The sequence below is a fragment of the Dermacentor albipictus genome, chromosome 2 (genome assembly GCF_038994185.2).
Source record: "Dermacentor albipictus isolate Rhodes 1998 colony chromosome 2, USDA_Dalb.pri_finalv2, whole genome shotgun sequence".
Classification (NCBI taxonomy): Eukaryota; Metazoa; Arthropoda; class Arachnida; order Ixodida; family Ixodidae; genus Dermacentor; species Dermacentor albipictus.
In genome coordinates this window covers 151,329,231-151,356,933 of record NC_091822.1, presented here as the reverse complement: position 1 = coordinate 151,356,933, position 27,703 = coordinate 151,329,231, and the positions used below count along the sequence as shown (strand labels likewise).

At 47.0% G+C, this 27,703-nt stretch overlaps 1 protein-coding gene and 1 long non-coding RNA gene across 2 annotated transcripts in view; one reads left to right on the top strand and one right to left on the bottom strand.

Annotated features, from left to right (window-relative positions):
• aPKC (protein kinase C iota type) overlaps positions 1-21,643 on the top strand; it is a 54,190-nt gene extending 32,547 nt beyond the window's left edge. The window contains exons 17-18 of the mRNA XM_065429224.2: positions 4,317-4,432; positions 15,723-21,643. Coding sequence (XP_065285296.1) covers positions 4,317-4,432; positions 15,723-15,810 — 204 coding nt within the window. The 3' untranslated portion in view covers positions 15,811-21,643. The remainder of the gene's footprint in view (positions 1-4,316; positions 4,433-15,722) is intronic.
• Positions 3,478-27,461, bottom strand: LOC139056155 (uncharacterized). The gene is made up of 3 exons (XR_011512188.1): positions 27,331-27,461; positions 13,523-14,143; positions 3,478-3,643 (listed from the first exon to the last, which is right to left on the bottom strand). It is a non-coding gene; the product is annotated as an uncharacterized lncRNA (long non-coding RNA).
• Positions 27,462-27,703: the final 242 nt, after the last annotated feature.

Below are 27,703 nucleotides of genomic sequence, written 5' to 3'. Positions count from 1 at the left end.
GAATGCAAGGGTTGTTTTGAAGACCCTAACGCTGAGTTTGCGGATGCCGAAATTATCTTCACTAAGTAGTTAATATGAAGAACATTCCATTACTGCACTAATGCGATCCACATAGAACTCTCGTGACACAAACATTTGGGATCGTATGGTCCTTACTAAACTTATTAAAATGATATTCTCAAAGCAGCAGTAACAGAAGTAAGTAAATGACATGTTGAAATGCATTCATTCGGTACAGTATTTCCATTCTCCATTTTGCCAACCAGCATCATCGTCTTCTTCACATGCTTCTCATGCGTGCTTTGCCAGTGACTCGTGACGCTAAAAAACACTAAAAGGCAGTCGGGGTTACATTGCTATACGGAACATCACTGCAAGCAAAGTTAATCAGTTCGGGTTGGCATGCTAGATTGGATCGTAGTTATTTCAGGCGCACGCAGTTGGAATTAAGTCGTCGGAACATTAGAACTGAAGAAGGAGTTACACTGGGCAGGGGGTTTTCGTGGCCTCACCTGCTTTCTGTAAATAAGGATACTAGGTACAGCATCCGGCTTCAACGTCTCTTGGCCAAAATCGCGCATAATCAAAGGGTCAAATAGGTTGTCAAAAAAATGCTCCTAAATATTCAACAAAAGGCAGAAAAAGCATCCTACATAAATTAAGCATCATATGCCCTGAAAACGATTTGTTTCGGATATTGATCTGGTAAATATTTATCGAAAGAGTAGCATTTCCCATAGAAATTTCGAAGCTGAAAACCTTTCTTTTTTTTTTTGTTACAGCAGCGTCGAATGCAAGTCTGATTTGTTTCTTGATTATTCTAACAGTAGAATTTTAGTCTTTAATTGTCACTTCATTATCAAAAAAAAATTCGCATTATTGCTCAAGGAAGAAAAACTGCATGGAAATAATGCATAATGAAGGAGCGCACAATATCCGTGGTAGCATCGCAGTGTGAAAGCTTGGGAATAAATACCTCGGATACACTGTCTTATTTAGAAACCTCCCACTTACCTCACAAAGGCACATGGACGGCAGCTCGTTGAAGTTTGCGCCATCGGTCAGGTGCATCCATATGTTTCTTCGCTTTACGTCATGCTTGCTGGATGGCAGCGTAAAAAGCTTTTTTCCTTCACTGAAGTGAATATGGCAACCGTATGCACAGCAACTCATGACAAAAAGTATAACCAGTGCCAAGGAAGCACGCTGTTCTTAACGACACACTCACGACGGCCGCTCCCGTCGCCATATAAACCATATACTACGTGCCCTACTGCACTTATTAATTCATTTGCAATGAAATTGGCACCAAAGAGACTTGCGAAAGCGCATGCTTTTTTCTTGGATGATCCAGTCGGAAAGGGGAGACAGATGACGAAGGGCGCAGGTAAGGGAGAAAGACAGAGAGCCCGCGCAGCAGCGGGCAAGTGTAAAGGATAGCCTAAAGCCCCTAAGTTTTCCAAAAACAGTGCCATTCTTAGATCTTTCCGCCACCTCGCTCTCCCCAGGGTTTCCTCCTCCACACCTCCTGTCGCCCCAGCCTCCCCCGCTCCTCCATTGGCCAATCTGTGTCATGTGGAAGCACGCGTCGCGCTTTTGTACATTTTTTTTCTTTCCCGCGCGCTCCGACCGCCATTGCCGACCCAGTGCGACAAAAGTACGCGCAGACAGATTGATCACAAGAGGTAGCGGGATCAAATCACGGCCGCATTTCGATGGGAACGATATGTAGAGACACCCGTGTTCTCTCCATTGGGGACACGTTAAAAAGCCCCAGCTGGTAAAAATTAATTCTGAATCCCCCATTACGGCGTGCCTACAATCAGATAGGGGTTCGGGCACGTAAAACCCAAGAATAAGTTTTTTTTTCTCTGCCTTGTGTGGCTTGAGTGTTTCAGTTGAAGCAACACTGCTTCCTTGTGAAAACTTACAATGCAAAAGAATACAGGCACATGTAGTATACAGATATAAAATGAGCATTTCAGCAAAAGTATTATTGGTGCTAATGAGGGGGGGGGGGGGGATATTTATTTTCGTAACCTCTGCTAAGCTGTCCCATCAAGATCGTTCTTGCTATCAAATTCCAACCACTTGCACTGTAATAAATAAATAAATAAATAAATAAACGATTTCATGTGCTGCTTTGTTGTTAAAGTTATCAATACTGTCCACATCTAAAAATGTTGCTCATGGCCGCCACAATCCGTGAGGCACAAGCATCTGTAAAAGGCGCGGAGCAGAAGTGGCCCTCTTACTGGGCACGGCTAGCCCCAGACAGTTTGAATCTCTCACGCAACGGCCAAACTAAGGTATCCTGCAGGTACATAAATGAACCTACAAAACTACGCACACATAGTTTCATGCAGTCAAAACCTGGAAGTGAGGTAATTAAGCGTGTATTTGAGCACGCCGTGTGCATGCATCGTGTTTCAGCAACACAAACTCTCGACGTGCTGATGCTTTGTGCCTTAAATTAACTGTCATTTTCTCAGTTTTTTTGTGCAATTCCAACACATTAATAAGGCCAGTTGCCGACTGATGAAGCAAGACCTCAACTCAATAAATGCTCTGCAGCAGGACTCGAATGAACTTTTCAGCAAATTGCCTCCGGTTGCGTGTTAGCCGTCGTCTGCTACAACAGGGCCAGCTCAGGCGGCGGCGCTTTGGAAACCGCGCCGTGCACGGCAGTGGAGTGGAGGAGGGTTGGCGCGACTTTTGGAGATTGAGGAGCTTTAGGATGGTCAGCATGATGCAGCCACCTGGTGATGCAGTGCTCAACCAGACAGACACAGCTAATGTTGCAGCAACCAAATGCATTTTACCTTGCTGCTGCTGTAAATCTTTGGTAGACACACGATTGTGCTGCTGCCAAAAATTTACAGCAGCATAGAAGTAGAACATTGCCCTTGTTTATTGCAATATTAGCTGTGTTTGTCTGGTTAAGCTCTGTGCACCTGGTGGCTGCACCGTGCAGGTCGTTCATGTTTGTGCCTGCACTCGTTCGTTAAAATTCCCAGTCCGCTTGCGTTTACTGGAATACCGGACACACTTAAACTCTCTAATAGCAACTATAAGAAGGTAGCAGCTATGTGAAGGCCAAAAGATATATCCTGAACCAGAAATGTGGGTAGCACAGGGGAAAATATTTCAGGGGGTTGTTTTAACCTGCATATGCTTACATCTGGTCAGAGTCCTGGTTTCTGTTGATGTTAAGGCAGTGCAGATTAAATGTGATGTTGCCGTGAAATCGATGATCACCTGTGATGCTGACTCACTCATTGGCATGATATAGTGCACAATTCCTTGTAATTCCAAAATATAATGCATTTAGTCAAGTGTGTCTTTCAAAAAAAGCTGTTTATAATGGCTGTGTGCTAGCAATTAGCGAAAGCGATTACCACACTTTTTTTTTTTTACAAATTTAAGCTAACTGGGATGGTCACAGTCACACGTACAAGTATTTTCCACAGTTGAGAAGGAAAACATGAGCACGAAAAAAACAAGGACAAGATGAATATACAGGACTGAATACAGAGGATGTGTACTCACCTTCTCCTTGTTTCTTTCACGTTTCTTTTTCCCTCTTAATTATGAACCAGCTCAAGCAAGAAAGTTGTCTCCCACAACATATGGCAGGTTTGAACTGTAATCAAGTACAAAAGCTAACTAGGCATACTGCATGAGTTCAATTTTCGAACTTTGAAAAGCTCATACTGCAGTGTCATTCCTTATAGAACCTATTCTAAATTGCTATGAATAAATTATATGCATATTGATAACTAAGACCGTCAATCATTCTTTAGCATGTTGTGAAAATTTTGCCATTTTTTTGTTGTCACTAGCATTGGCGTCACTGCTTTACTTCCTGCCTAATTCATTTTAAGAATAATGCCTTGCATGTGCTTGAAGAATTTTGATGCCATAAATAATTTTTTTTTATACAGGTGATGAATTCCCTAATTGTAACAAATCAAAGTGTCGCTATGCCTGGGTGATACGAGATCGCAACCATAATGCTAAATTTAGCACCGTAAGATGTATCCTAAGCAACATCACTGCTGTGTGCAAACTCGTAGTAAAACGTAATTGCCCCTGCAACTTCAATCACACGTAGCCCCAACTTGGCTCTCCACTAGACAAAGTGAAGCTTGTAAAAGTCATTGTGAAGCAGCTCGCCATAGCTTTCGGCTTTCACAGTCAACATACAAGCGGGCATTCAACTCTTGTGCTCAGTTGCTTTCGCGTCAAGTGTCACGCTTTTTGCTTACACTGGCTTTCCTAATGCCCACGCATACATCTCCTGTTCGTTCTCCCAGCTGGAGGGAAAACAAGTGACTCCGCCATACAAGCCCAAACTTGGCACAGAGCGTGACTTCGAGCACTTTGACCCACAGTTCACAAGCGAGCCCGTGCAGCTGACTCCTGATGATACGTAAGTGGCCTTTCTTCTCTCTTTCATTCTTTTCTCTCTCTCTCTCTCTCTCTTGCACTTTTTTTATTTTCATTTTGCCACCTTATCTTCTTGTACTAAAGCAAGCAATCGACAAGCCCGTGTGGAGGGGACGTCTCATGAAAATGTGTGAGGCTACACTCTACAGAGAGACAACTTGAGCTATGGACATACAATATCCTGTCTTCCAGGGTGGTTATTTCAGTTGATCCTTTTCGGGGGCACATTCACTTTCATGAGATTTTGTGTTATTCGATTCAAATTCATCGGCATCTATGGGCAGCAAAATTCCCAGCACTGTGCGAAGACGGCATGATTGCTGTGCTAAATATGCTGTACGACTCCAGCTCTAACCATGTGAAAACTTGTGAAAATGGTCGTATCTCCAAAATTAATTAACTGGAAGTGCTGCCCATGGTATGTCTGCGGGCTTCGGTTCCAGCTCAACAATGTGGGTAATAATTGATTCTTCTGGGCCAAAGCCACAAGTGCCACTTGCGAGGCTGCATTCTCGATTGATCACTTCCGAGGATATGCCTTGCCATTTGCATGATGTAGCACACAGTGCCTTGCTGGAGTGGCGGGTATCCTGCCTGTGCACTCGAGATGCGACGTGATAATAAAGTTGATAGGTGGAATGCCATTCCTCCTTTCCCTTTCTCTTGAGCTTGCTAAGCCAATTGGCATGCACTGAAAGCATCACTACTTGTTGCTGGGCTGGTCGGTTTATAATTATCATGGCATAATAGGACAAGAAACAATGAGAAGTAAGAATGCTCTTTCTGCTCTTTTCTGTCCTGTACTTGCACTATAATAAGCACTGAAAGCATATCCCTGAGAATGAATTGAGTAAAAATGTTGTTTGATCCGCACCGATGGCACCGGCTGTTGGAATCCCACCGCTGCCACCAGATGTTTGATCCGCACCGATGGCACCGGCTGTTGGAATCTCAGCGCGGCCACCAGCTGTTGGAACCTCAGTGCTGACGCCCGTTATTGCAACTGGGTCGCGAGCCCCAAGGGTAGCGTTGGCCTGGCGGCCTGGGGCACACTGGAAGCATCCGAAGGTCCCAGCAAAGCATGAGGCGACTGCTAACAGAACAACTTGTTTATTCTAGCATCGCAAAGAGCGGGCGGTCAGGTCGACCGAAGTAGAGAGACGGGAGAGCACGTTACTCAACAGAAGAAATCGGAGCCTCTCTCCTGGCGTCCGGGGGCAGCTGCTCTTATACTCTCGAAGTTGAGAGCAAGAGGGAAGGTCACGAGATGACACCACGTGACGGCCGCGACGGACGGACTGAGAGACACGTTGGGACAAGGAGGTGACGCATCAGACGGGCCGGCGTCGATCAGACCTCCTCGCTTCACACTGGGGGAGCTCCTCTCCCCGGCTGCCGCGCTTTGACAAGCGTGGGCACACACACACACACGCACACACAAAGACACGTGGCACTGAACATGCCGGGACGCGCTCGGCGGGGCGCGCTCGCGGCCGCTCCGAACCGGCCAAAATGTCCGCCGCTTGGAACGAAGCTCCGGCGTACGTTGCATCCGCGCTGGATTTACTGCGCGTCGTAGGCGAAACGTAACAGACCGCCCCGCCGGGGGAGGGAGATCCCGATGGTCAGGGGACTGCATCCGCTGTCCGGAGGGATGTCGCTCGATGATGCTCATAACCGAAGTCGGTCGTCCCTCGGCGTTTCTTGAGCGCAGCGCACCGAGAAGGCCTCGTTCTCACGTTCAGGTTCACAGAGGACACTGCAAAGTGACTTCGGGAGAGTTTTCATTTTTCTCTCGTTCCCAGCAAGCGTTAGAACTACGCCGAAACTCAGCCGCTCAGTCAGCAAGCACGGCACAACCCTCACTAAGCCATGCCAGGCTCTTTCCCCTTTAATACTACTGCCTAGTTCCTTACAGTAGTCTAGCAGCACTCAGAACGCGTCCACAAATTGGAAAATTGCACTAGAAAGCACATCATCACTTTGAAACACTACACAAAAGCAATATGTTAAAAATCCTGCCTCAGGAAGAAAAACATCAATAACAAACAATTTTGAGGCTGATTCCCACGTTAGGGGCTTCGACTTAAGCCATCGGCGTTACCGTTGAGACTCCCCTTTTTGTAACGCACCTCAAAGGAATATTGTTGCAAAGCGAGGCTCCAGCGCAGGAGGCGGCCATTTTTGGGAGAGATGGTCTGCAGCCATTGGAGAGGGCAGTGATCCGTCCCAATGATAAACCTCGAGCCGGCTAGGTAGCATGACAATTTCTGAACGGCCCACACGAGACACGCACACTCTTTCTCGGTGGCGCTGTACGCCTGCTCACGACTGGTCAGCTTACGACTAGCATACAGGACGGGGTGTTCTACTTCTCCATTTTCCCGTTGGCACAGTACAACGCCCATGCCTCGCTCACTAGCATCGCACTGAACAACGAACCCTTTGGTGTAGTCGGGCGATCGTAGCACAGGCTGGCTTGTTAGGGCGCTCTTTAGGGCGTTAAAAGCTCTTTCCTTGGTCTCGTCCCAGACGACTGTTTGCGGCTCTGTCTTTCTTAGAGCATCCGTCAGGGGAGCCGCGATATCAGAGTACCTGGGGATGTACCTCTGATAGTAGCCGGCGACACCTAAGAACGACCGAATATCGGTCTTCGTGCGCGGTTGCGGAAAGTCTCGCACAGCGGCCACCTTTATTTCAGACGGGCGGCGACGACCCCGACCAATCACGTGACGAAGGTAGACAACCTCGGCCTGTGCTAACTGGCACTTGGGAGCCTTGACTGTCAAGCCCGCTTCGCGCAGGCGGGTTAGCACTGCCCGCAAGTGTGCCAAATGCTCAGACCAGGATGCGGAGAATATCGCTACGTCGTCTAAATACGGTAAAGCGAATTCTTGCTGTCCCCGCAACACTTTATCCATGAGGCTTGAAAAACAGTATGGCGCGTTCTTCAAACCAAAACTCAACACTTTAGGACGGAATGTTCCCATTGGTGAAATGAACGCCGCATACCTACTAGCCTCTTCTGTAAGTGGAACCTGCCAATAACCCCTGACAAGATCTAGGGTGGAAATAAACTGAGCGCTACTAACTTTCTCAAGGCGCTCCTCGATGTTAGGGATCGGATAAATTTGATCCTTAGTTATGGAGTTTAGCCGGCGGTAGTCGACACAAGGACGAGGTTCCTTGCCCGGTACCTCAACTAAAATCAAAGGGGAGGTATAATCACTCTCACCCGCCTCAATAACACCGAGCTGTAGCATCTTCTTTACCTCAGCCTCCATAATATCGTGCTGGCGGGGTGACACCCGGTACGCCTTGGATCGTACTGGCTCTGGGGAGGTAAGTTCTATATCATGGGTAAGGACAGAAGTCCTACCAGGCCTCTCAGAGAACTGACCTTGAAACTCTTGTAAGAGCTGGCGCAGTTCGGTTTTCTGCTCAGGCGACAGCGGTGCTTTACTGATTAAGTCACTAATGACTTCATCGGTGTCTTCCCTGTTCGTCACTGAGCCTAGTCCCGGAAGCTCGACCGGAAGCTCTTCGGGAGCGTTTACCATCATACACACTACTGCTTCCCGTTGCTTATAGGGTTTGAGCAGATTACAGTGGTAAACTTGCTGTGCTTTCCGTTTTCCTGGCAGACTGACCACGTAGTTGACGTCCGACAGTTTTTGAACAATCCGTGCTGGGCCCTCCCACTGCACGTCGAGTTTGTTTTTTAGCGATGTGCGCAATATCACGACCTCATCGCCCACCTCAAAACGACGGGCCCTGGCTGTCCGATCATAATAAACTTTGGCCTTCTGCTGGGCCTTTGCCATTGCTTCACCTGACAACTCCTGTGCCCTTCTTAAGCGTTCGAGGAGCTTAAGCACGTACTCCACCACGACTGGGTCGTCGCCCCTGCCTTCCCACGATTCTCGAAGCATGCGAAGCGGAGACCGAAGCGAGCGACCGTACACCAGCTCAGCTGGCGAAAACCCCGTAGCCGCATGCGGCGCGGTCCGTAATGCAAACATCGCCCCAGGCAGACACAGCTCCCAGTCAGTTTGATGTTCAAAACACAAGGCTCTCAACACGCGCTTCATGACGGAGTGGAGCTTCTCAACGGAATTCGACTGGGGGTGGTGCACTGAGCTGTGTAGCAGCTTTACCCCGCACCTTTCGAGAAAGGCCGTCGTCAAAGCGCTAGTAAACACTGTGCCCTGATCTGATTGGATTTCCGCAGGAAAACCAACTCGCGCAAATATGGACAGTAGTGCATTGACTATCTCAACTGAGCTGAGTTCTTTAAGCGGCACTGCTTCAGGGAACTTTGTCGCTGGGCAGATCACAGTCAAAATGTGTCTGTACCCCGTGGCTGTTACCGGCAGAGGTCCCACTGTATCAATAACGAGCCGTCTAAAAGGCTCCGTAATGATAGGTACCAACTTCAACGGCGCCCTCGATTTGTCCCCTGGTTTGCCCACCCGCTGACAGGTGTCGCATGTCTTCACAAAGTGGTCTGCGTCCCGAAAACACCCTGGCCAATAGTACTCTTGCATGAGACGGTCCTTAGTTTTCTTAACTCCTAGGTGTCCGGACCACGAACCCCCATGCGACAAGCGCAACAGATCCTGACGATAGCACTGAGGCACGATCAGCTGATTGAACTCCACTCCCCTGCGGTCTATATACTTCCGGTACAGGACCCCACCTCTTTCCACAAAGCGAGCATTTTTCTTGGCGACACCTTCCTTGACAATGCAGCGTATGTTTTCTAGGCTGCCATCCTTCTTTTGCTCGGCTATCAAAGCCGACCGGCTGACTTTTAGCAACCTATTAAGTCCGTCTGACGTAGGCGCTATGAGCAAATCTTCAGATAGCTCTTCTAACTTTCCCGCATCGGGAAGTTCCTCTCCAGTTACTGGTGTCTTTAACGTTACAGGCTCAATTTTATTCAGTTCGGGCGTGCTCTGAATATCAGCTTGCTGCGCCTCTGACCCTTTCTCATTGTTCGACAACGTCGGCCCCGCAACTACCGCCTTTGCAGCGAGCTCCCGAACCTTCGATCTGGTTAAGGCCTGAACGCTAGCCTCACCAAACAAAAGCCCCTTCTCGCGCAGGAGGTGATCGGACCTGTTCGAAAATAGGTACGGGTACTGGGGGGGCAGCATAGATGACACTGCCGCCTCCGTCTCAAGTGCTCCGAAAGGTCCTTCAATAAGCACTTTTGCTACGGGCAGACACACGCTATGAGCTTCCACGGCTTGCTTGATCCATGCGCACTCGCCCGTGAACATATCGGGTTCTACGTAAGAAGGGTGAACTACATCCATCGTAGCTGCGGAATCGCGAAGCACTCGGCACTCCTTCCCGTTTACGAGGAGGTCTCGCATGTAAGGCTCGAGAAGCTTCATGTTCTCGTCAGTGCTGCATAATGACAAAAACACTACTTTTGCTTTTGTTTCCGGACACTGCGCCGAAAAGTGACCCGGCTTCTGGCACGTATAACACACGCGCGCTTGCCTCGTCTCGAACCGCTTTCTGCGTTCGGCTTCGGCTGCCGCCGTCTCCTTACGTTCGGTCGGACTGCTTTCACTCGCATCCGCAGTACGTGTGTCCCCCTTTGCTCTCATGGGCGTGAACTTCGGCCTCTCGAACTTAGAGCCAAATTCACCCTTTTGACCGTCCTTAGCTCCGCGAGCCCGACGCGTCACAAACTCTTCGGCTAGCTCAGCGGCTCTAGCCACCGTACTAACGTCTGGCCTATCCAAGACCCAGTAGCGCACGTTCTCAGGTAACCGACTATAAAACTGTTCTAGCCCGAAACACTGCAGAACTTTCTCGTGGTCACCAAACGCTTTCTCTTCTTTGAGCCACTCCTGCATGTTTGACATAAGCCTGTAGGCAAACTCTGTATACGACTCACTTTTGCCTTTCTCATTTTCTCGAAACTTCCGACGGAACGCCTCCGCGGACAGCCTGTACTTTTTTAGCAGACTCGATTTCACTTTGTCGAAATCCTCTGCCTCCTCTCTCTCCAAGCGAGCGACTACGTCGGCCGCCTCGCCGGGTAACAAAGTGAGCAAGCGCTGTGGCCACGTTTCCCGAGAGAACCCCTGCTTCTCGCACGTTCGCTCAAAGTTAACCAGGAACAAACCAATGTCCTCTCCAAGCTTAAACGGCCGCATCAGGTCAGTCATTTTAAACAATACTCGTTCTCCTGCACCGTGTGCCTGACTTCCATTACGAGCGCGTTCCATCTCTACCTCGAGACGCTTCATTTCCAAAGCGTGGTCGCGCTGTTCTTTTTCTTTCTGCTCTTTTCGTTCGCGCTCATCTCTCTCTCTCTGTTCTTTACGTTCAAGCTCATCTCTCTCTCTCTGTTCTTTACGTTCAAGCTCATCTCTCTCTCTCTGTTCTTTACGTTCAAGCTCATCTTTTTGCTCTTTAAGTTCGCGCTCCTGTCTTTTTGCAGTCTCCCTCTCCTCAATGGTCTCAAGGCATTCCGACAGCTCGTCATCCTCAGCTCCTAACTCAAGAATAACCCTTAGCAGTTCTGGTTTTCTGAGTTTGTCTGAGACATCCAGACCCAACTCTCTTGCAAGCTCCAACAATTTCGGTTTGCGCAACGACTTCAAATCCATGGCTGCTCTGAATGCTGCTTTCTCTACTGCCTACTATTGTCTTGCCGCAACTAACCCGGCAGCAACGACAACCACAATTACCAGCTCTGTTTCTGACACTAACAAAAGCCTGGCAAAACTCAGAAGAAGAAAGTCCCGCACTCACCAAACCTCGCAGCCAAGAATTCAGCGCAGTCGTTCCGCTGCAGGCAACCAGTCATCACACAGGGCTCGTTGCACTGCTCCCGGATGGTCGTTGTGCTGCTCAGCATACAGTCAACCGCATTTCTTCGCTGCTGGCCTCCGTTGTCGCGATCTCACCGCTGGCAACCAGATGTTTGATCCGCACCGATGGCACCGGCTGTTGGAATCCCACCGCTGCCACCAGATGTTTGATCCGCACCGATGGCACCGGCTGTTGGAATCTCAGCGCGGCCACCAGCTGTTGGAACCTCAGTGCTGACGCCCGTTATTGCAACTGGGTCGCGAGCCCCAAGGGTAGCGTTGGCCTGGCGGCCTGGGGCACACTGGAAGCATCCGAAGGTCCCAGCAAAGCATGAGGCGACTGCTAACAGAACAACTTGTTTATTCTAGCATCGCAAAGAGCGGGCGGTCAGGTCGACCGAAGTAGAGAGACGGGAGAGCACGTTACTCAACAGAAGAAATCGGAGCCTCTCTCCTGGCGTCCGGGGGCAGCTGCTCTTATACTCTCGAAGTTGAGAGCAAGAGGGAAGGTCACGAGATGACACCACGTGACGGCCGCGACGGACGGACTGAGAGACACGTTGGGACAAGGAGGTGACGCATCAGACGGGCCGGCGTCGATCAGACCTCCTCGCTTCACACTGGGGGAGCTCCTCTCCCCGGCTGCCGCGCTTTGACAAGCGTGGGCACACACACACACACGCACACACAAAGACACGTGGCACTGAACATGCCGGGACGCGCTCGGCGGGGCGCGCTCGCGGCCGCTCCGAACCGGCCAAAATGTCCGCCGCTTGGAACGAAGCTCCGGCGTACGTTGCATCCGCGCTGGATTTACTGCGCGTCGTAGGCGAAACGTAACAATGTTCAATGTAAGCTGCAGACATACAGGAGAGCAAATGGTGTTCATAAATTCGAGGTGTTTCTTTCCTTTAAAGATTTTTGCTTTTTGACTCATTAGTATTAGAGATAGACATAGGCATAAGCTGGCTGGAGAACACTATGAAGTGGCACTGCACAGAACTAGGTGTGCTACAAGTGTGGTGCTGACAACTCAACACAATGGTTTGAATGCAGTTATTACTTATGGAAAGGTTTGTTCTATATTCCATACCAAGTAGTAGGCTTGTGCATTTCTTTTTCCTTTCCTTTTTGTTTCCCTCACTTGGACATGATTCTGCAATTCCTATGGCTACTAAAATATGCAGCGATAATTAACTTCCATTCGTCCTAGTTCATTGAGATTAATAAATTGAATAAAATTATCTGAACGCTCAAATTAAAAAAATAAAGTGTTTCAGAACGTGTGGCCACCTTTTGGTATTTCCGAACCCTGAGCAATGAAAAGGCATTTCATGCTCTCTCAAGTCAGATTGATAGAGGTTGACTGTTATATGCAAGCGGAATGTGTTTTCATATCCACTTCTAGTGCAGAATTTTATAATTGGGCATCTATATTATGTGCCTGATAGCATCCCATATACTTTGAAAGCAGCCATCTTAGTTGTGTAGTTAGCTGTGCAAATTACTGGTGTTGAATGGCACGATTGTCCACCCAGCAATATACTCCACAAGAAATGCAAGAAGGGCAAGTCAGCGTTTAAACTTTCATCTTTCACTTGGGTGAGGTTCTTGCGTTCATGTGTCACCTCGTGTTTTATTTTTAACTGCACAAACCACTCGAAAAGATGTCACATTTAGAGATGCGCTGAGTGGGTAAAGTGCAAAGGATGTGCCTACTTCAGCTACAAAGTGGCCAAAGGAAAAGCTTTGAAGATAACCTGCCACTTTATCGCCTTTAGAAATTTTACCACAAAAGTGTGGAAGACGCAGCCAGCTGCTCCCTTTTCCTGCAACTACCTTCTTCTCTCACCTAGCTTTTCTTTCGTGGCTTTATTTTTTACTTCTTGTTTGTCACTCTGTCTGCCACTTATCTGCCTAGTGACCTTCCCATGTGTCATCACGCACACTTTCTGATAGCCTGTCCGTCCTCCCTGGAGGCCTTCTTATCTCTTGTGTGCCATTATCTATTTTGGCACAGTCTGTTGCTTGCGGCGTGGCATGGGAGCCATCGGAGGTCACGTTGGATGCTTTCACTTTCCCTGCCCCGCTATGAGTCTTGTTTGTGCCCACCGTTTTGTCAGGCAAGTGCTGCCACCTGGTTTGGTGCAGCGAAAACTCTTGACTTCCAACTCTAGCACCGAAAGCATCAGTTGGGCCACATTCAGGCATGCAGAGCATTTGCAGAAGATACGCACCCACTTACCTCAGAACTTGCCTCAGAAGACCAGTTGCATCACACCTGGTGCACATTTGTGGAATTTCTGCTTCTTTATTGTCTGTTGCCTTCTCACGGCCATCGCAGTTCATTTTGCATCAAGGAAACGCTGTGTATCTTTATTGACTAGTATTCCGCACAACAACCTATTACAACGTCCCTTTACAACACAGCATCCCTTTTCCAACTTGAGGAAACCGAGCAAGAGTTCTTTGTCTGTTTCTGTGCCCAACTGCTGTGACAAACACTGTCGCACAGTCTCTTGGCCAAGAAAACTAGTCAATCTGATTTTCACACAAATGGTTCTGTCTGCTGTTCTTTGTTCCCGTTGAATGCCAGGCAGCATGAGCTTGACCTTTGTCATTCCGCATCCTTCCCTAAAGCACTCCTGCGTTCATTGTCAACAAGTTCCTCCGCAGCTGTTCCAAGTTTGAAAAAAAAAAAAAGAAAGACTGGATGTCTGGTGGGCGCATGCAAATTGTCACTTGCATGAAAGGTCGCCCTGCTCTTGGAACACAAAAGTGCTTGCCTGTCGGCGAAGGCCACCCGCACAGTATTGCTTACTCACTTCTTCACTGTACTGCATCTTGGTTGTAGTGGGCTGTAAAGATAAGATTGACGCAGGGCGCTGAATTAGGTGTGTGTGTCAAGACTGGGGATCAAAACAAGTTATTATCACCTCGACTTGGATGATAACAGATGCAGTAAAACCCTCTGTATACAAAACGCAGAGAGGTGGCAAGGGGTGAGAAGCAGGGATGTAGCAACCTATCTTGCACTAGCTTTTTCGCTCTGTCATAGAGCGTAACGTGTACAGGGTATAGTACTTGTGCACCAGTCACCAAAACTCGAGCAGGAAAGAGAAAATGCAAAAAAAAATTACGTTAGTTAAATGCCTTCGTACTAATGATTCACAGTTTTCTGGGGTTTTTTTTTTTTAATTGCTAAGCAGTGACACACCGTGTAGGACGTTGCAAATGCACATCATGGTTGCAGATGTCAATCGCCAGCTTTCACAGAAGAGCACATCCACAGAATATTTCAGTTAGGAATTGAATACATATTTCACAGTCATGGCAGCACTCAACTTGCACTCGTCTTGCTGTTGAATATCTCTTGACCTGCGCGCATGTTGCTGGACCTGCTTTTGGGCCGCTCATTGAGAGCACTCGCTGCTCCAAAGCCCGAAAGGTTGAGATGGCCACTAACCTTCGACAGGTGTTGTCGATCACAGAATTTAGCTTTGAAAATTTAGACAAAGGCCGCACCTGCATCCCCTATGTACTGAATGCGTTCCCAGGATGCCAGACTGTGCACATAAACAGCATGCACCGTCGCAAACAGGTGCCCCACAAGATCTGCAAGACAGCGACTCTATCAGCGCCGTGTCACCTGCCTTTCGAGTGTCTGCACGACCCGCAAGATAGTCGCCAGATAGCGAGTCAGATCAGGGCTAACTCGCACAAGTGCAGACTGTTGTCCACTGCCATACACGGCTGTAATGCACTTGTTTCCTTAGCACTTAGAATGCCACTGCCTGACAGAACAGATGTGTTGTTGGCTGCGGCATTCCTTTGCAGTGAGTGTTCAACAAGACAAGTGCCTTTTTTTTCCTCTCTCTCTCTCTCTCTCTCACCAGATTAGCGCTTCTGAGAGGTACTCATGTTCGTGTGCATGCGTGCATACACATCACCATAAAGCAGGAAAGAAGGATCTATGGGAAGTGTGTCATCTTGCAGGTTGCACGGTTAGCTGCGAAAGAAAACGAAAGGACATATAGAACTATTGTTGGAGAGAAAACAGACCAGTAGCCATGCACAAATAAATGCGTGTGCTGTTTCGGTAAAAATGTGAAAAACATGCCGATATGATTTTCTTGGGGATTTCGTGTGAAAGCTTTGATTTCTCTGTTGCTTTTTGCAAGTCCAATTTGTGTATTTGTTATGTGTACGTGTATGTGAGCTGCTAGTGTTGCTGTTATGTCCCATCTCTATGTGTGCCTTCTGATGAACCTTTGCATGCTGCATAACCACATAATCATAATGCTGTAGGCAAAGGGAACATTATTTTTGTCCTCATTTTCAACCATGCTGCTTGCAATCAGAGTTTTTTGTGCGGTCACTCTTCTCAAAGTCCTGGGCCAGCATTTCCCTTATGTTGCGTGTGTTGCCTCTTTTCAGGAAAGTCATCTCGAAGATTGACCAGTCGGAGTTCGAGGGATTTGAGTACGTCAACCCACTGCTGATGTCACTGGAGGATTGTGTGTAGCTGTCCCTTGTATTATCTCTCGTTCTTTGTTTCATTTCCGGCCCGTGTCCCGACACATGGGTGGAGTCGAGAGCCTCTTGGGGCACCTTTTCTCTGGATTCCACGTGTGAGCTTCAGGGCCCGCATCATGGGCAGACCAAAATAGGGCCAAGCCAGCTCACTAAGCACCCCTGCTCATTTTTCAAGTGTCTGGTTTAAGGAAATTACCAAGCGACGTGATTGTTCTCGAAAGGTGTTGGATCGTTGCGTCACCACTATAACGAGTTGTACCATCGGTGTAATGAGCAGACACGGTGGCAGTTCTATTTTGAGCACTTGACCACAGGATTGGGCTGGCTTGCCTTCTGTGGACCACACACCTCAAAGGAGGCCTTCTTTTTAATTAGTCCGTGATAGTTTCTCGCGCAGATGTTATCGCGAGCGAGTGTCCGGGTGTGGGCGTGCAAGACTCTTGTGGCAGGCCTTTCTCGAGCTTGCTAGTACGCGTGCATTACGTGTTGTTGCCTTCCGCTGCCATCATTAATTGGTGGTGGAGAATTGTTTGTCGTAAAGCTTGGCGTGCTAGCACAGGTAGCACAGAAGTGTATCTGACTAAGCCGTTGTTATTAAGTGAGAAGCAGTTCTTTTCCTATGATACTTAAATGTGTGAAGCAGCCTTGTAGCATCATTTGGGCCAGAGTTCGTTACATTTTTACCTTCTCTGTTTCACACTAGAAAGAGCAGCCCACAAATTGTTTTCGATAAGTTAGAAATATTTTTTAATGTAGTTTCAGGCTACACAACATATTTAAGGACATGCGGAGCGCATTCTTATTGTCTCGGTGTTTGTGTATTTTAGAGTCGCTAATGTGCGCCTGCCGTACTCGACGAAAGCAGCCGTCGAAGTGTGGGCAGTTAAAATACAGCAGTCCCTCCAGTGGAAAACGACCTTTGTCAAGCAGCACCTTCCGTAGGGTATATTGTGCACATATATAGAAGCATTACGGTGCTCCTTCACAAGCCACAGCATCCTTCTGGAGTGCGTTTTCTTTCCCCCCATCGTCGACAGCAGCGTAGAGCCCCAGTGCTGCTGTGTTTATCATAGTATTAGGCGTCTTTTCTTCCTTATTGTCCTGACACGCCAGGGACCTACAAAATAGTGCATTCCATCCATCACTGTCAGCCATTGTGGTTCTCTCTTTCCACCGTGGATGTAGTTCCGCAAAATTGGACCAGTGCTACTAGCACCGCAGACTCTCTTTTGAAGTCTTTTAGCCTGCTTTCCTGCATCATAGTACGCCAACATAATGGTGGCAACAGTTGCTTTGCGTAATTCGCCTGCAATGAGAAAGATGATGGGTTTTCACTGGAGACGCTGTGAAGTACGACTGCCCAGTGCTAGTGTGTGCGGTGAGCGCTTCATCTTCACATGAATGACGAACAGTGCCACTAGTACGCAGGCTAAAGCGTAACATGTATTGCTCTAAAAGAATTACGCCCTTTACGGTGCAAATGTCTCCCACAACAGCGTAGTCGTCATTATTATTATTGAGGGAAAATTTTTTCCTCTAATGCTATGTACCGCCACATAGTGTTACCGACAAGAAAGTTCCAAGCACACAACGTACCGCCAATTTACAACTTAAAGCACATCATGTGTAATGTTAATGTGTAATGGAAAAAGGCTTGTTGACTAGATTCATTCAGTTTTCTGCACATTGAAACGGTGCTGAAGCAGCCACCAAGCAGCTTGTGCTTATTGTTAGTGGCTGATGGCAGTACTCTCCTGTCGTAGCTTTAATGTGGTGCCACTTTTCTAGGTTTTGTATGTCAAAGTGTTAGGGCCGTGAGTAGGAAGTGTTGTCTGATCTAGTACAATTCCTTTTCCCATTGCGAGCAGTTGATGGTGTGGTTGCCATCATCACTGTGGGGCAAAGAAAAGTAGGCGTGACTTAACGGAGCAAACAGCAGATGTTGTGAGATAGTTGTAATTTGGACTTCACTAACAGATACTTAAGATGTGATAGTAATGTAATTTGGCACCTCTACGGCCTTGGCTAGTTGTTAGTGACCTGATCTTGCCACTTATACTGAATTGGGGTATAGGCAGCCTAATGTTTACAGTAACATGTTTGAACCTTACCAAATCAAAGGTGGATGGCATTTCTTCGTTCAGCAGTGAGGCAACACTGATGGGCTGCTTCAAAATGAGTGATGCATTTATAGGAAATGTTTACATTGAACACTAGGCCATTCTTTAGGGCTTTCTATTCAGACCGTCCCTGCCATCTGCACGTTGAACATGCTACGGTGTGACCCTCGCCAGCACTTCTTGTACCGTATAGAATTTGTAACAGAGCATCTCTTCCAACCGCGCGAGCATTTAAGGCAGTTGCTTTTTTTTTTCGTGAATGTTGAGTTCTTGTTGTCTTATTTGGTTTTGACATCTTGAGAGCAGTTGTGTAAACAAGCGCAGGCTCGTGTCTATCCTTATAAAATTAATATTCAATATGTTTTACTTTGTAGCAACAGGTCCTGTACCTATTTCCTTCCTTTTTTTTTTTCCCCTATTGCTCTTCTTAACGTGTCGTGTGTTGCGAATTTTGGTAAATGATTATTTTTTTCACACATTCCTGTTGCACGTGTCACTTTTAGAGATGGCTTATGTGCAATGTAAAGTATTTTGACATGTGATGTGGCCTTCTCAAGGGGACACTCCGTTTAAGCTATGTATATCTCTGAACCAATATGTGGAGATGTTCTTTATCACAGAGAGCACAGAGTTGCCAGAAAGCAAGTGACAGAATATGCATGAATTTCGTTCATTGTCTAGATAGCTTAGATATTTGTGAACCAGGAAAAAAAGTGAACACGAAAATTTGTGGCTGTTTGTATAATCCATGCCCTCTGTGTGCATGGGTGCTGTTTGCTTTTTGTTCATTCATAGTTAAATTGTCGGGAAAATAGGTTTGGAGGTTTTCCTAATGTCTGCAGTAGGCAGGCGTCGCACAGAGCCGCGCAATGTGTGGCGTGCAGCTATGCCTGTACTTTTAAACTTCCGTCTACTTTCACGAGGGCTGCTTTGTCTCACGAAAGCTGGACCCGCAGGAACAGTTTGCAAATTTCAAAGTGAGGCCCCTCATTAAAAAAATTAATTGCGCTATTGTGATGACCTCCGTTGACGACTGCTTGTTGAACGTCTGCCTTCTTATCACTGGAAGCTGAAGTGTTTACCACAAACATATGTACACAGCAAAGCACGCTAAAATTTTTTTAGCGTGATTAGCCTTATTTTCTTTGTCAACCACAGAGTATTTATATGATTGTAACGCATTACATTCCCTTTTTTTTTATGATTGTGATCATTACTCGTCGTTTGTTGCCGTTTGCTCATTATCATATTACTTTGTTGTGTTTTTGTGATTGTGCGTCTGTACGCATATGTAGCAGTTTGGCCAAGGTCGCCAAACTGCAGTGATGCTGTTGCTCCACCACGGGCACTTTATTATTATTATTATCTTTCAAACTTTTAGTTTATGCCAGCTCACTTTCAAACCATCTTGTGACAGTACTCGATTGTGCTATCATTCGTGCTGCCCTTTTCTTTTGTAACTTTTTTTTAATCGCTGATTTACAAGTTGTGCTAACGTGCTTTTGTGACTCACTGCGTGTTTAGTTTTTAACAATCCACTGTGTTATTTGTAATTATGGATTTGTTGTGCATACACGCTTTTGCTTGTCACAGTGGCTGCTTTTGTGGCGTGTACTGTGTTGTACAGGAGACCGAGGTGTCGCCACATTTTCGTAACCTTTATATATATATATAGGTATATATACATGTATGTACACATAATCAAACACGATTGTCCCAGAAATGCTGCCTCGGCACTTCGCAGAAAGTAATCTCTTCCGACACTTGCGAAATTAATGCTCGTTAACCCCCGCTAACTTGGTCACTGTTGGCTGTATAAGGGTTAGAAATTGTACAGGTAACAAGAAACATGCATTAAATATTTATTCTGCATTGCATTCAAAGTGGCAGTGCAGAGTCGCATCACACAAATGGAGACAAAAAGATAACACAGCTGTTGCAGCCACCACCAACTTTTATTCACAGGAATGAGCACTATATGAACGCATGCACAGCAGGATACCGCATTGTGACTAGCTGTAAATTTTTTTCATTGTTTATCTAACCACTCAAACACTTGGTTAGCTGTGCTGATTCTAAAAAAAAAACGGAATTATGCTTTGTGTATGTAAAATCTCAAATGCTTGTCTGTTACATGTTTCATTCAGTCAAGCGATATGAAAAGCACAAGCGACATTTTGGTGTGCTGCTCACTTTGACTTAACAAAATTCTTGCTTTACATATCAGGCTGTTGTATATATATATAAAGCAGTTCTCCCTCTGAATAAAGCTCAGTTTCTAGTGCAATGGCTGCGATGCCCTTTTAAATCCTCTTATCGTCTACCGTGCGTTTTCACTGCCATTGTGAATGCAATCAGCCACCAACTACCGAGCTGTCAGAACTACTGATCTAGCAGCATGTTGTTGCAACCTGCCGATTGCATTTGCAATCATAACTTATAGCTTGTTACTGAAACAAAACAAAAAATACAACAACAAAAAAATACTGCTATCAGCACTTTCTGTAATGCTGTGTATGTGTCCTGAATTTTGTTCCGCTAAAAAAAATGAAACAAGCATATGCCAGGCTGCCCCATTACGACATTTAGAATGTAAACTCGCGCCTTAAAGGACCTAGTTTACACTTGGGATGTAACGTTGCACTAAAGGGTTCAACATTTAAGACGTAGCGAAGGAAACTTAGTAAGGTTCATTGAATGTAGTAGGTTCACCATTTTTGCTGGAGGTAAAATTGATTCCACCAAACACATGCGTGGATGGATGGATCAAAGGGCATTTTACAAAACCCACAAGTTGAACAGCCAAATGCATCATTGCTTGTGGTGATGAGTCTATTGTGGACGTTCTGGACTTGTGTATTAGTCATGCTTGGCAGTGTAAAATGTACATGAGGGAACATGTAAATTCAGTTAAAACACTGATTATGACTCACTTTAATGCCATAGGTGCTCTAGTTACTACTTGTTCAACAGATGTTTGTCTCCTGGGTTGCATCTGTTACCGTTCCTCGAAGCAGCAGGAGAAGCTGTACCAACCGGCTAAATGTACAAAAGTGAGGTGTATGCATGCACTATTCCTTGTACACTGTCTTTTGCATGCCAGATTATTCATTAATTCTTCAGAAGTAACTCTTATTTTTTTCGCGTATGCATGATATGGTAAGTGAACCTCCCTCCACACAACTTGCATTATCACGAAAATGTGGCGATATTTAACTGAATTGTCTTTCTTTTTGGCCTTTGACGACTCGCATTGCATGAGCACTGCCGTAGAGCGAACATGGAATCGCAGACATAGAGGCCTTTTCTTGTCCTTTGTAACCCCTGTACAACCAGCATTTCTCATCTTTTGACAGATTTTTTCGCACGTGCTGTCTGTATACGTACAGCATGTGGCATGCTCGTCAAAGTGAGTACACACGCGGGACTGCGTGCATCTTCCACATAGACTGACGTCTCCTATCGCTTGAATATATAAAAGTGCTTTGTGTATGTAATCGCTGTTGCAGTGGCAACCTGCCTGTTGATTATGCATATCTGTCGCCGTTTGCCGATCCAAGATGATGTATTTACCGCACCGTGGCGTTTCATGGCACGTGCGTGCCGACCCTGCCGCTGTGTAGTTGTTACACTAATGCTCTGTAGCTGTACTCACCATGAAATAAAGAGAAGAAAAGTATTGTACAGAGGTGATCATAGCAACATGGGTGTTGTGTGTCTGATTTGTTCCATGTTCACTTGACATTTACAAACATACCAAAAAGTCCGTGCAGCATATATTCAAACATAGCGAATAAAACTACATAGTCTCTACAGCTATGCAGTCTTGAGCATGTGAGCATATTATTGCTGTACTTGCAGCAGGTGCCTGTGAATTTTGTTTGAAAGACTGATGCCCCCAAATTTTCTGAAGTTCCTTCTACTTGTCGTTCAAGCACATAATTAAACGTGGTGGTCATTGGCTGCAATTCTTTGGACGTCATGACCAAGCAGTACTTCTGGCAGAACCAAAAGCAAGAAATCTTATTATGATGATTATGGTAATCTCTAATGGATTGGGTTGGCAACAAATGCTTACTCGGCCTGTGTGAGCTGCTTGCATTTTACCATATCGCAATCTAGCATTCTGCCTATCTGTTCCATCTCCTGAAAAGCCCGTACAGAAGCCATCAAAATCCATGACGCCACAGCATGCTAGTGCGAGAACTTCAAGATGCCATCGCTACCAGTCTTTCGGTTTTCCATATTTTCAGGCTTACCAAGCCTCTTCTTGCGGTAAGTGTGTGTCTTGTTCTTTAATTTTTGTTTAAAGGAATGGAGTTTATAATTTACCAATACAACTCAACTTATTTTTATGTTGTAGCCCTTTCGAGTAGGAATGCGCGATGTTGGGATCCCACCGATGGCACCGGCTGTTGGAACCTCAGTGCTGACACCCGTTATTGCAATCGGACCGCTGGCGCCCGTTGCAAATGGGTCGCAAGCCCCAAGGGTAGCGTTGGCCTGGGGCACACTGGAAGCATCCGAAGGTCCCGGCAAAGCATGAGTCGACTGCTAACAGAACAACTTGTTTATTCTAGCATCGCAAAAGAGCGGCCGGTCAGGTCGACCGAAGTGGAGAGACGGGAGAGCACGTTACTCAACAGAAGAAATCGGAGCCTCTCTCTCGGCGTCCGGAGGTAGCTGCTTTTATACTCTTGGCGTCGCGGGCAAGAAGGACGGTCACGGGATGACACCACGTGACAGCGAGGCACGGACGGACTGAGAGACATGTAGAGACGAGTGTAGTGACGCATCAGCCGGGCCAGCGCCGGTCAGACCTCCTCGCTTCACACTTGGGGAGCTCCTCTCCCCGGCTGCCGCGCTTTGACAAGCGTGGGCACACACGCACACACAAAGACACGTGGCACTGAACATGCCGGGACGCGCTCGGCGGGGATGCGTCGCGGCCGCTCCGAACGGGCCAAAATGTCCGCCACTTTGAACGAAGCCCCGGCGTCCGTTGCATCCGCGCCGGCTACACCGCGCGTCGTAGGCGAAACGTAACAGCGAGTATACACTCGAACCTCATTGTAACTATGCTGCCACTGACGCAAAAATATAGCTTCATTGTATCTGGTATTCGTTATAAACATCTGCTACCCTGTAATAGCGGGGATCACTTTATATTTACGTCGTTACATACGATCATTTGTTATATCCGTGTTATATAGAGATTCAACTAGCAATTTTTGAGAACGAATCGAATGCTTTTCGAATAGCTCTTGTGCGATCGAGAGCCAGTTTCAGCGTTATTACGAAATGATATTGACATCGTAGTTTTCACAGCATTAGCGAGTCTAGCCTTCTTTTCCTGTAATTACCATTGTATATCGCTAGCATTTTTGTTTGCTAAAAGCATAAATACAGTATTGAAAGCAAATCGTCAGTTCGTTCGCATGCGCGGCACAGCTGCTTGGTGTTCTTGTTGGGCACCCGTGACTGTTTTGCGGGTGTGAATGATCACAGTTTACCTGGAATGTACAGGCGCCGACAAAAGTGGTGTACTCCACGCAGCGGGAGCCGGAGCAACGGCAAACTAGAGTTACTGTATATGCTACCGCAGGTAGCAGAGTTGCGCGTCTGTTTTATCCCGCCGCTAGCGCCCCTATTGGCAGAGCGTCATCACGTGGTAGTCAAGCAACCGTGCATTGCGGAGAAGCAGATGCCCGGGCCAATTTTTGTATTTCCCGACGCCGCCGCTGCAGCGAACTGGATTGACACAAGTCAAATTCAAAGCGAATCCGGCCGATCTTGGCGTTCGCTGTTCGCGTGCGCGCTAGCTGCGGAGCAACAACACAACGTGCGCAGCGCATCTCACAGTTGGTTCATCGCAGTGTCCGCGCAGTCCCATCGGAATGATATAATGACCGGGTGCTCTGCTCCCGTCTGCACGAATCGCTCTGAAAGCGGAAAAGCTTTTTATTCGATCCCATTCAAACTCATGCACCACACTGCTTTCACAGAACTGTCATAAAAAAGTCAGCTCACATTTTCAGGATAATGCACAGCTTTGGTTGCTGTTTCTGAACATAAAAGAGGTTACACAACTAAGTAAAGATATTTCATCTACTACTGCTTATGTGAAGCAGGATGCAAGAGGAATTAATGTCGTTATTTACCATACGGTAAGGGCCTTTACTGTGTTTTGCAATATTACCCATATTGTAGCTATGTCAATCCTGTGAGAGAAAAACTTTCACTACACTCCCACAGAAGGTTACTTTTCGAATCCCTGCAGTGAAAAGGCACATAATGAAATGGCACTTGAAGGTGTGGCTGATATCCAGTGCCTGCTAGTAGGTGGGTACGTTTCTACAGCAAATTTGATGGGGTACCAGAGTCGAAATACTAATGGTTGGTCATTGATTCACCAGTAATATTTAAGACTACCTACACGTTGAGAGCTTTGGCACATAAGCAGGTATGCCAATTGCAAAACCCAGTATCCAGTGCAGCGCCGGATTATGGGCCCAGTGCCGCGCGCTGAATGCTGGGCAGGTGCGGCGTACTGGGAGGCACTGGGTACTGGTGCGAAAAACAGCTCTAGCACGTTAAATACGCGGTGCCTGGACACCGTATATATATTTTTGAGAACAGAAAGAAACAGAGCATTTTGGCGCAATAAAAAAAAAACGAAAAAAGAAAGCAAGCTCCGACGAGGATTCGAACGCCGGACCTGCAAATCCCAAGCCCGATACTTTACCACTACGCCACGCCAAAAGCAGAACGTCGGCGCTTGATTTTCTACGTCAAGGACTAAGACGCAGTTTTAGTTTCACAGAGATAAGTCTCGCTCAGCCAAGGTAGATGCGCTATCGCCCAGCAACTAAAGCTCACGCCTGTACCACAAGGAAAATTTTGCTGTTCATATTTAGTAGCTTGCTCGGAAGTGCCACAACACCGATTTTCACTTGCGATTGGCATTTTAAAGTCCTAAATGAACCGCCGACCCGGGACGCTGTATGGGCTGTTACTACCGATTTGGATAGCCGTTTGTTGTTTTTCACGCGAAGGATCTGCAACGTTTTCTTAGTTCAGTGATGCCTTTCAGTCGACACGTCTGTCTATTCATATATCTTCGTCAGAGAAGCGCAGGCTAGGACTGTGATCCTTCGGCGACAGCACATATGTGTTCATGACGCGTCACATCGGCGCTCGTCGCTACTTGTGCTGTTTGTGCGCTCATGCTACTTGTGTTTATTTAAGGACACTGATGCGAAAGCTGAAATATGGTGATTTATTCTTCTTAGACTTCTTGATTCCTGAGCCTAAACGCGCCGAGAGCGTGCAGACGGACTCGGCGGATACGCTTGGCATAAGCTTCGGTGGGGACCGATCTCGGCGCCTTTTCTTGACGATCTTATTCAGTCAGCTGTTTCGATGCACTTTGTTTGCGATTAGGCGGAAAATCAGTCCACAAGCGATGCAAAAGCGTCCACGGTCGATCGACGATACGGTAGGCATGTCGCCTGCAAAAACAGAGTGCGGCTTCGCCGCATAGATATGGTTGCTTGCCAGGCAAGATGGCGGACCTACGCGCAACTCTGCTACCTGTGGTAGCATATACAGTAACTCTACGGCAAACTGCATCGCAACGCCATCTACAGGCAGCAGCTGGGATCGAGACAGCCAATGGGTGCCCTTTATTATCTGCAAGCATGTCGCTTGACTCGTATCAATGTTTCGTGCTTCAGCTCGCCAAAATGCCGTGGGACGCCACTGCTCTGGCTCCCGCTGCGTGGAGAATACCACTTTTGTCGGCGCCTGTACATACAGTCTGGCTCTCGTGGCGGCATAGTGTGTCCTGCTACCTGCAGTACACCGCAAAAGTTCCCTGGCCAGATATCTCTGGAAAACGTTGAATTTCCGAGCAGCATGTAATAGTAGCCTGTAAAACTATCATCGCAGTTTCCAGCGTCTACTAGTATATACTGGCTGTTTCATTGAAGACCTTCAAATAAAAAAAAATCCTGTGGCAGATAGCACAATTCTAGTTAATGAGCTGGTCTACTCGAAGAGGCAGGCATTACTTGCACAAAAAATTGAAATGCATAACTGACTCATTAATAAAAATTATCTAAGTTTTTAACTAATTACCTTAGGGCACATATTGCAATTTAAAAATTCTGGCCGCGGATATCACAATGGAACAAATTCTCAGGATGACACTAGTTTCGAGATACGAGTTCGCGAACATTGCGGAGAAGTGCATTGGCGTGCTGGTTACTTTTTTGCTTCAAAGCAAAAAAAAAAAGTTTCGTTAAGAAAGTTAGTAAAATGACTATCTTTAGTGCAAGTTTGACGGCACATATCTCGTACATAGTGCCATCCACACAATTATTTTCAAGTTGATATGCCTTGCAGTGTTGCCCGCTAGAATTTGTAAATTGTAATACCTACCTTAAATAGTAATTAGTGATGTCTTGCTAATTAGTCGGGAACTACCTAAATTGGCTTCTGTATATGTCCCACATCATATCACCTAGTAACAAATACCAAAGTTTCCTCGGACGTCATTTACGAAACACCCCTCCTCACGTTAAACTCGTTGCATACAAGTCTCTAATTCGCCCTAAACTCGAGCACACGTCAGCAGTTTGGAACCCCAATCAAATTTATCTTCTAGGTGCACTAGAAATGGTGCAGAATCGTGCTACTATAGTTCATCCTCTCATCGTATTCATACAACAGATATGCTTATTAAGTCTATCTTCATTAAAGCCAGAAACGGGTCTGCCCCACCTTTACTGTCGCCATCGCATTGCTAGTCTTTCCCTAATTCACAAAATATATCGTAGTTCTCTCTGTCAGGTACGCTACCTCTTGCCACCAGCTCGCGTATCACTTCGTACAGGACATTCCCCAAGTATTGCTCGCCCTCGAACCCATACTCTCACCTTTTCGTCGTCTTTTTTTTCCACGCACCACTGTAGACTGTAACGGCCTTCACCACGTCGTCGTGGCCATCACCAACCGACACGCCTTCGTCGACGCTGTAAGAGCTCACTACTCATCTTGAATGGTCGACGTGTTTTCCTTTTTCATACACCCACCCCTTAAAGGCCCCCCGCAGTGGGGCCTTTAAGGTAATAAAGTGAAAGTGAACTATCGGAAAAATATTAGTGTTTAGGAATAACTTGTCTATCCAATTCGGGTTTCATCGAACTGAGTGGAAGAATATTCGATTCGTTAGTTCAAAGTATTGAATAAATTCGCAAACACCTGATTTCGAGTAAGGTCAAGGGCTAATTGCTAATTAGGTCTCGACGTTTTTGTTGTTGTGTTGAACAAGGCGCTGTGCAGTCAGTTTTGGCGCGTGCGTGTGCGCACGCCCTCGTCAGACTTACCGCGACAGGCCGGCTCTTCGTTTGAACCACGGCCTCCGAGATTCTCGGAGACCGTGTTTGAACGATGCCATAAGGTGCCTTACTGCTCCTCCTCCTCCTCCTCCATTGGCCGTTAACGCCTCGACCAGCTGCCACCTGCGCGGCGCGAATTAGCGCGCGCGCCAGCTGAGGTGGGTGGGGTCCGGCGGTGTAAAACCCCTTAAACTTCGTAAAGTAGCGACACTCTCCTCCTCCGCCGTCACTCCTCCTCGTTTCTCCTCTCTTTCACGCTCCCTCCTCGACCGCGGCGCCGCCTACACTGCTCGAGCGTAGCAGCGGCACCAACATGTGCTCCTCGCCACTCCGTAGACGCTTCTCGAGCAAAAATGGCGCT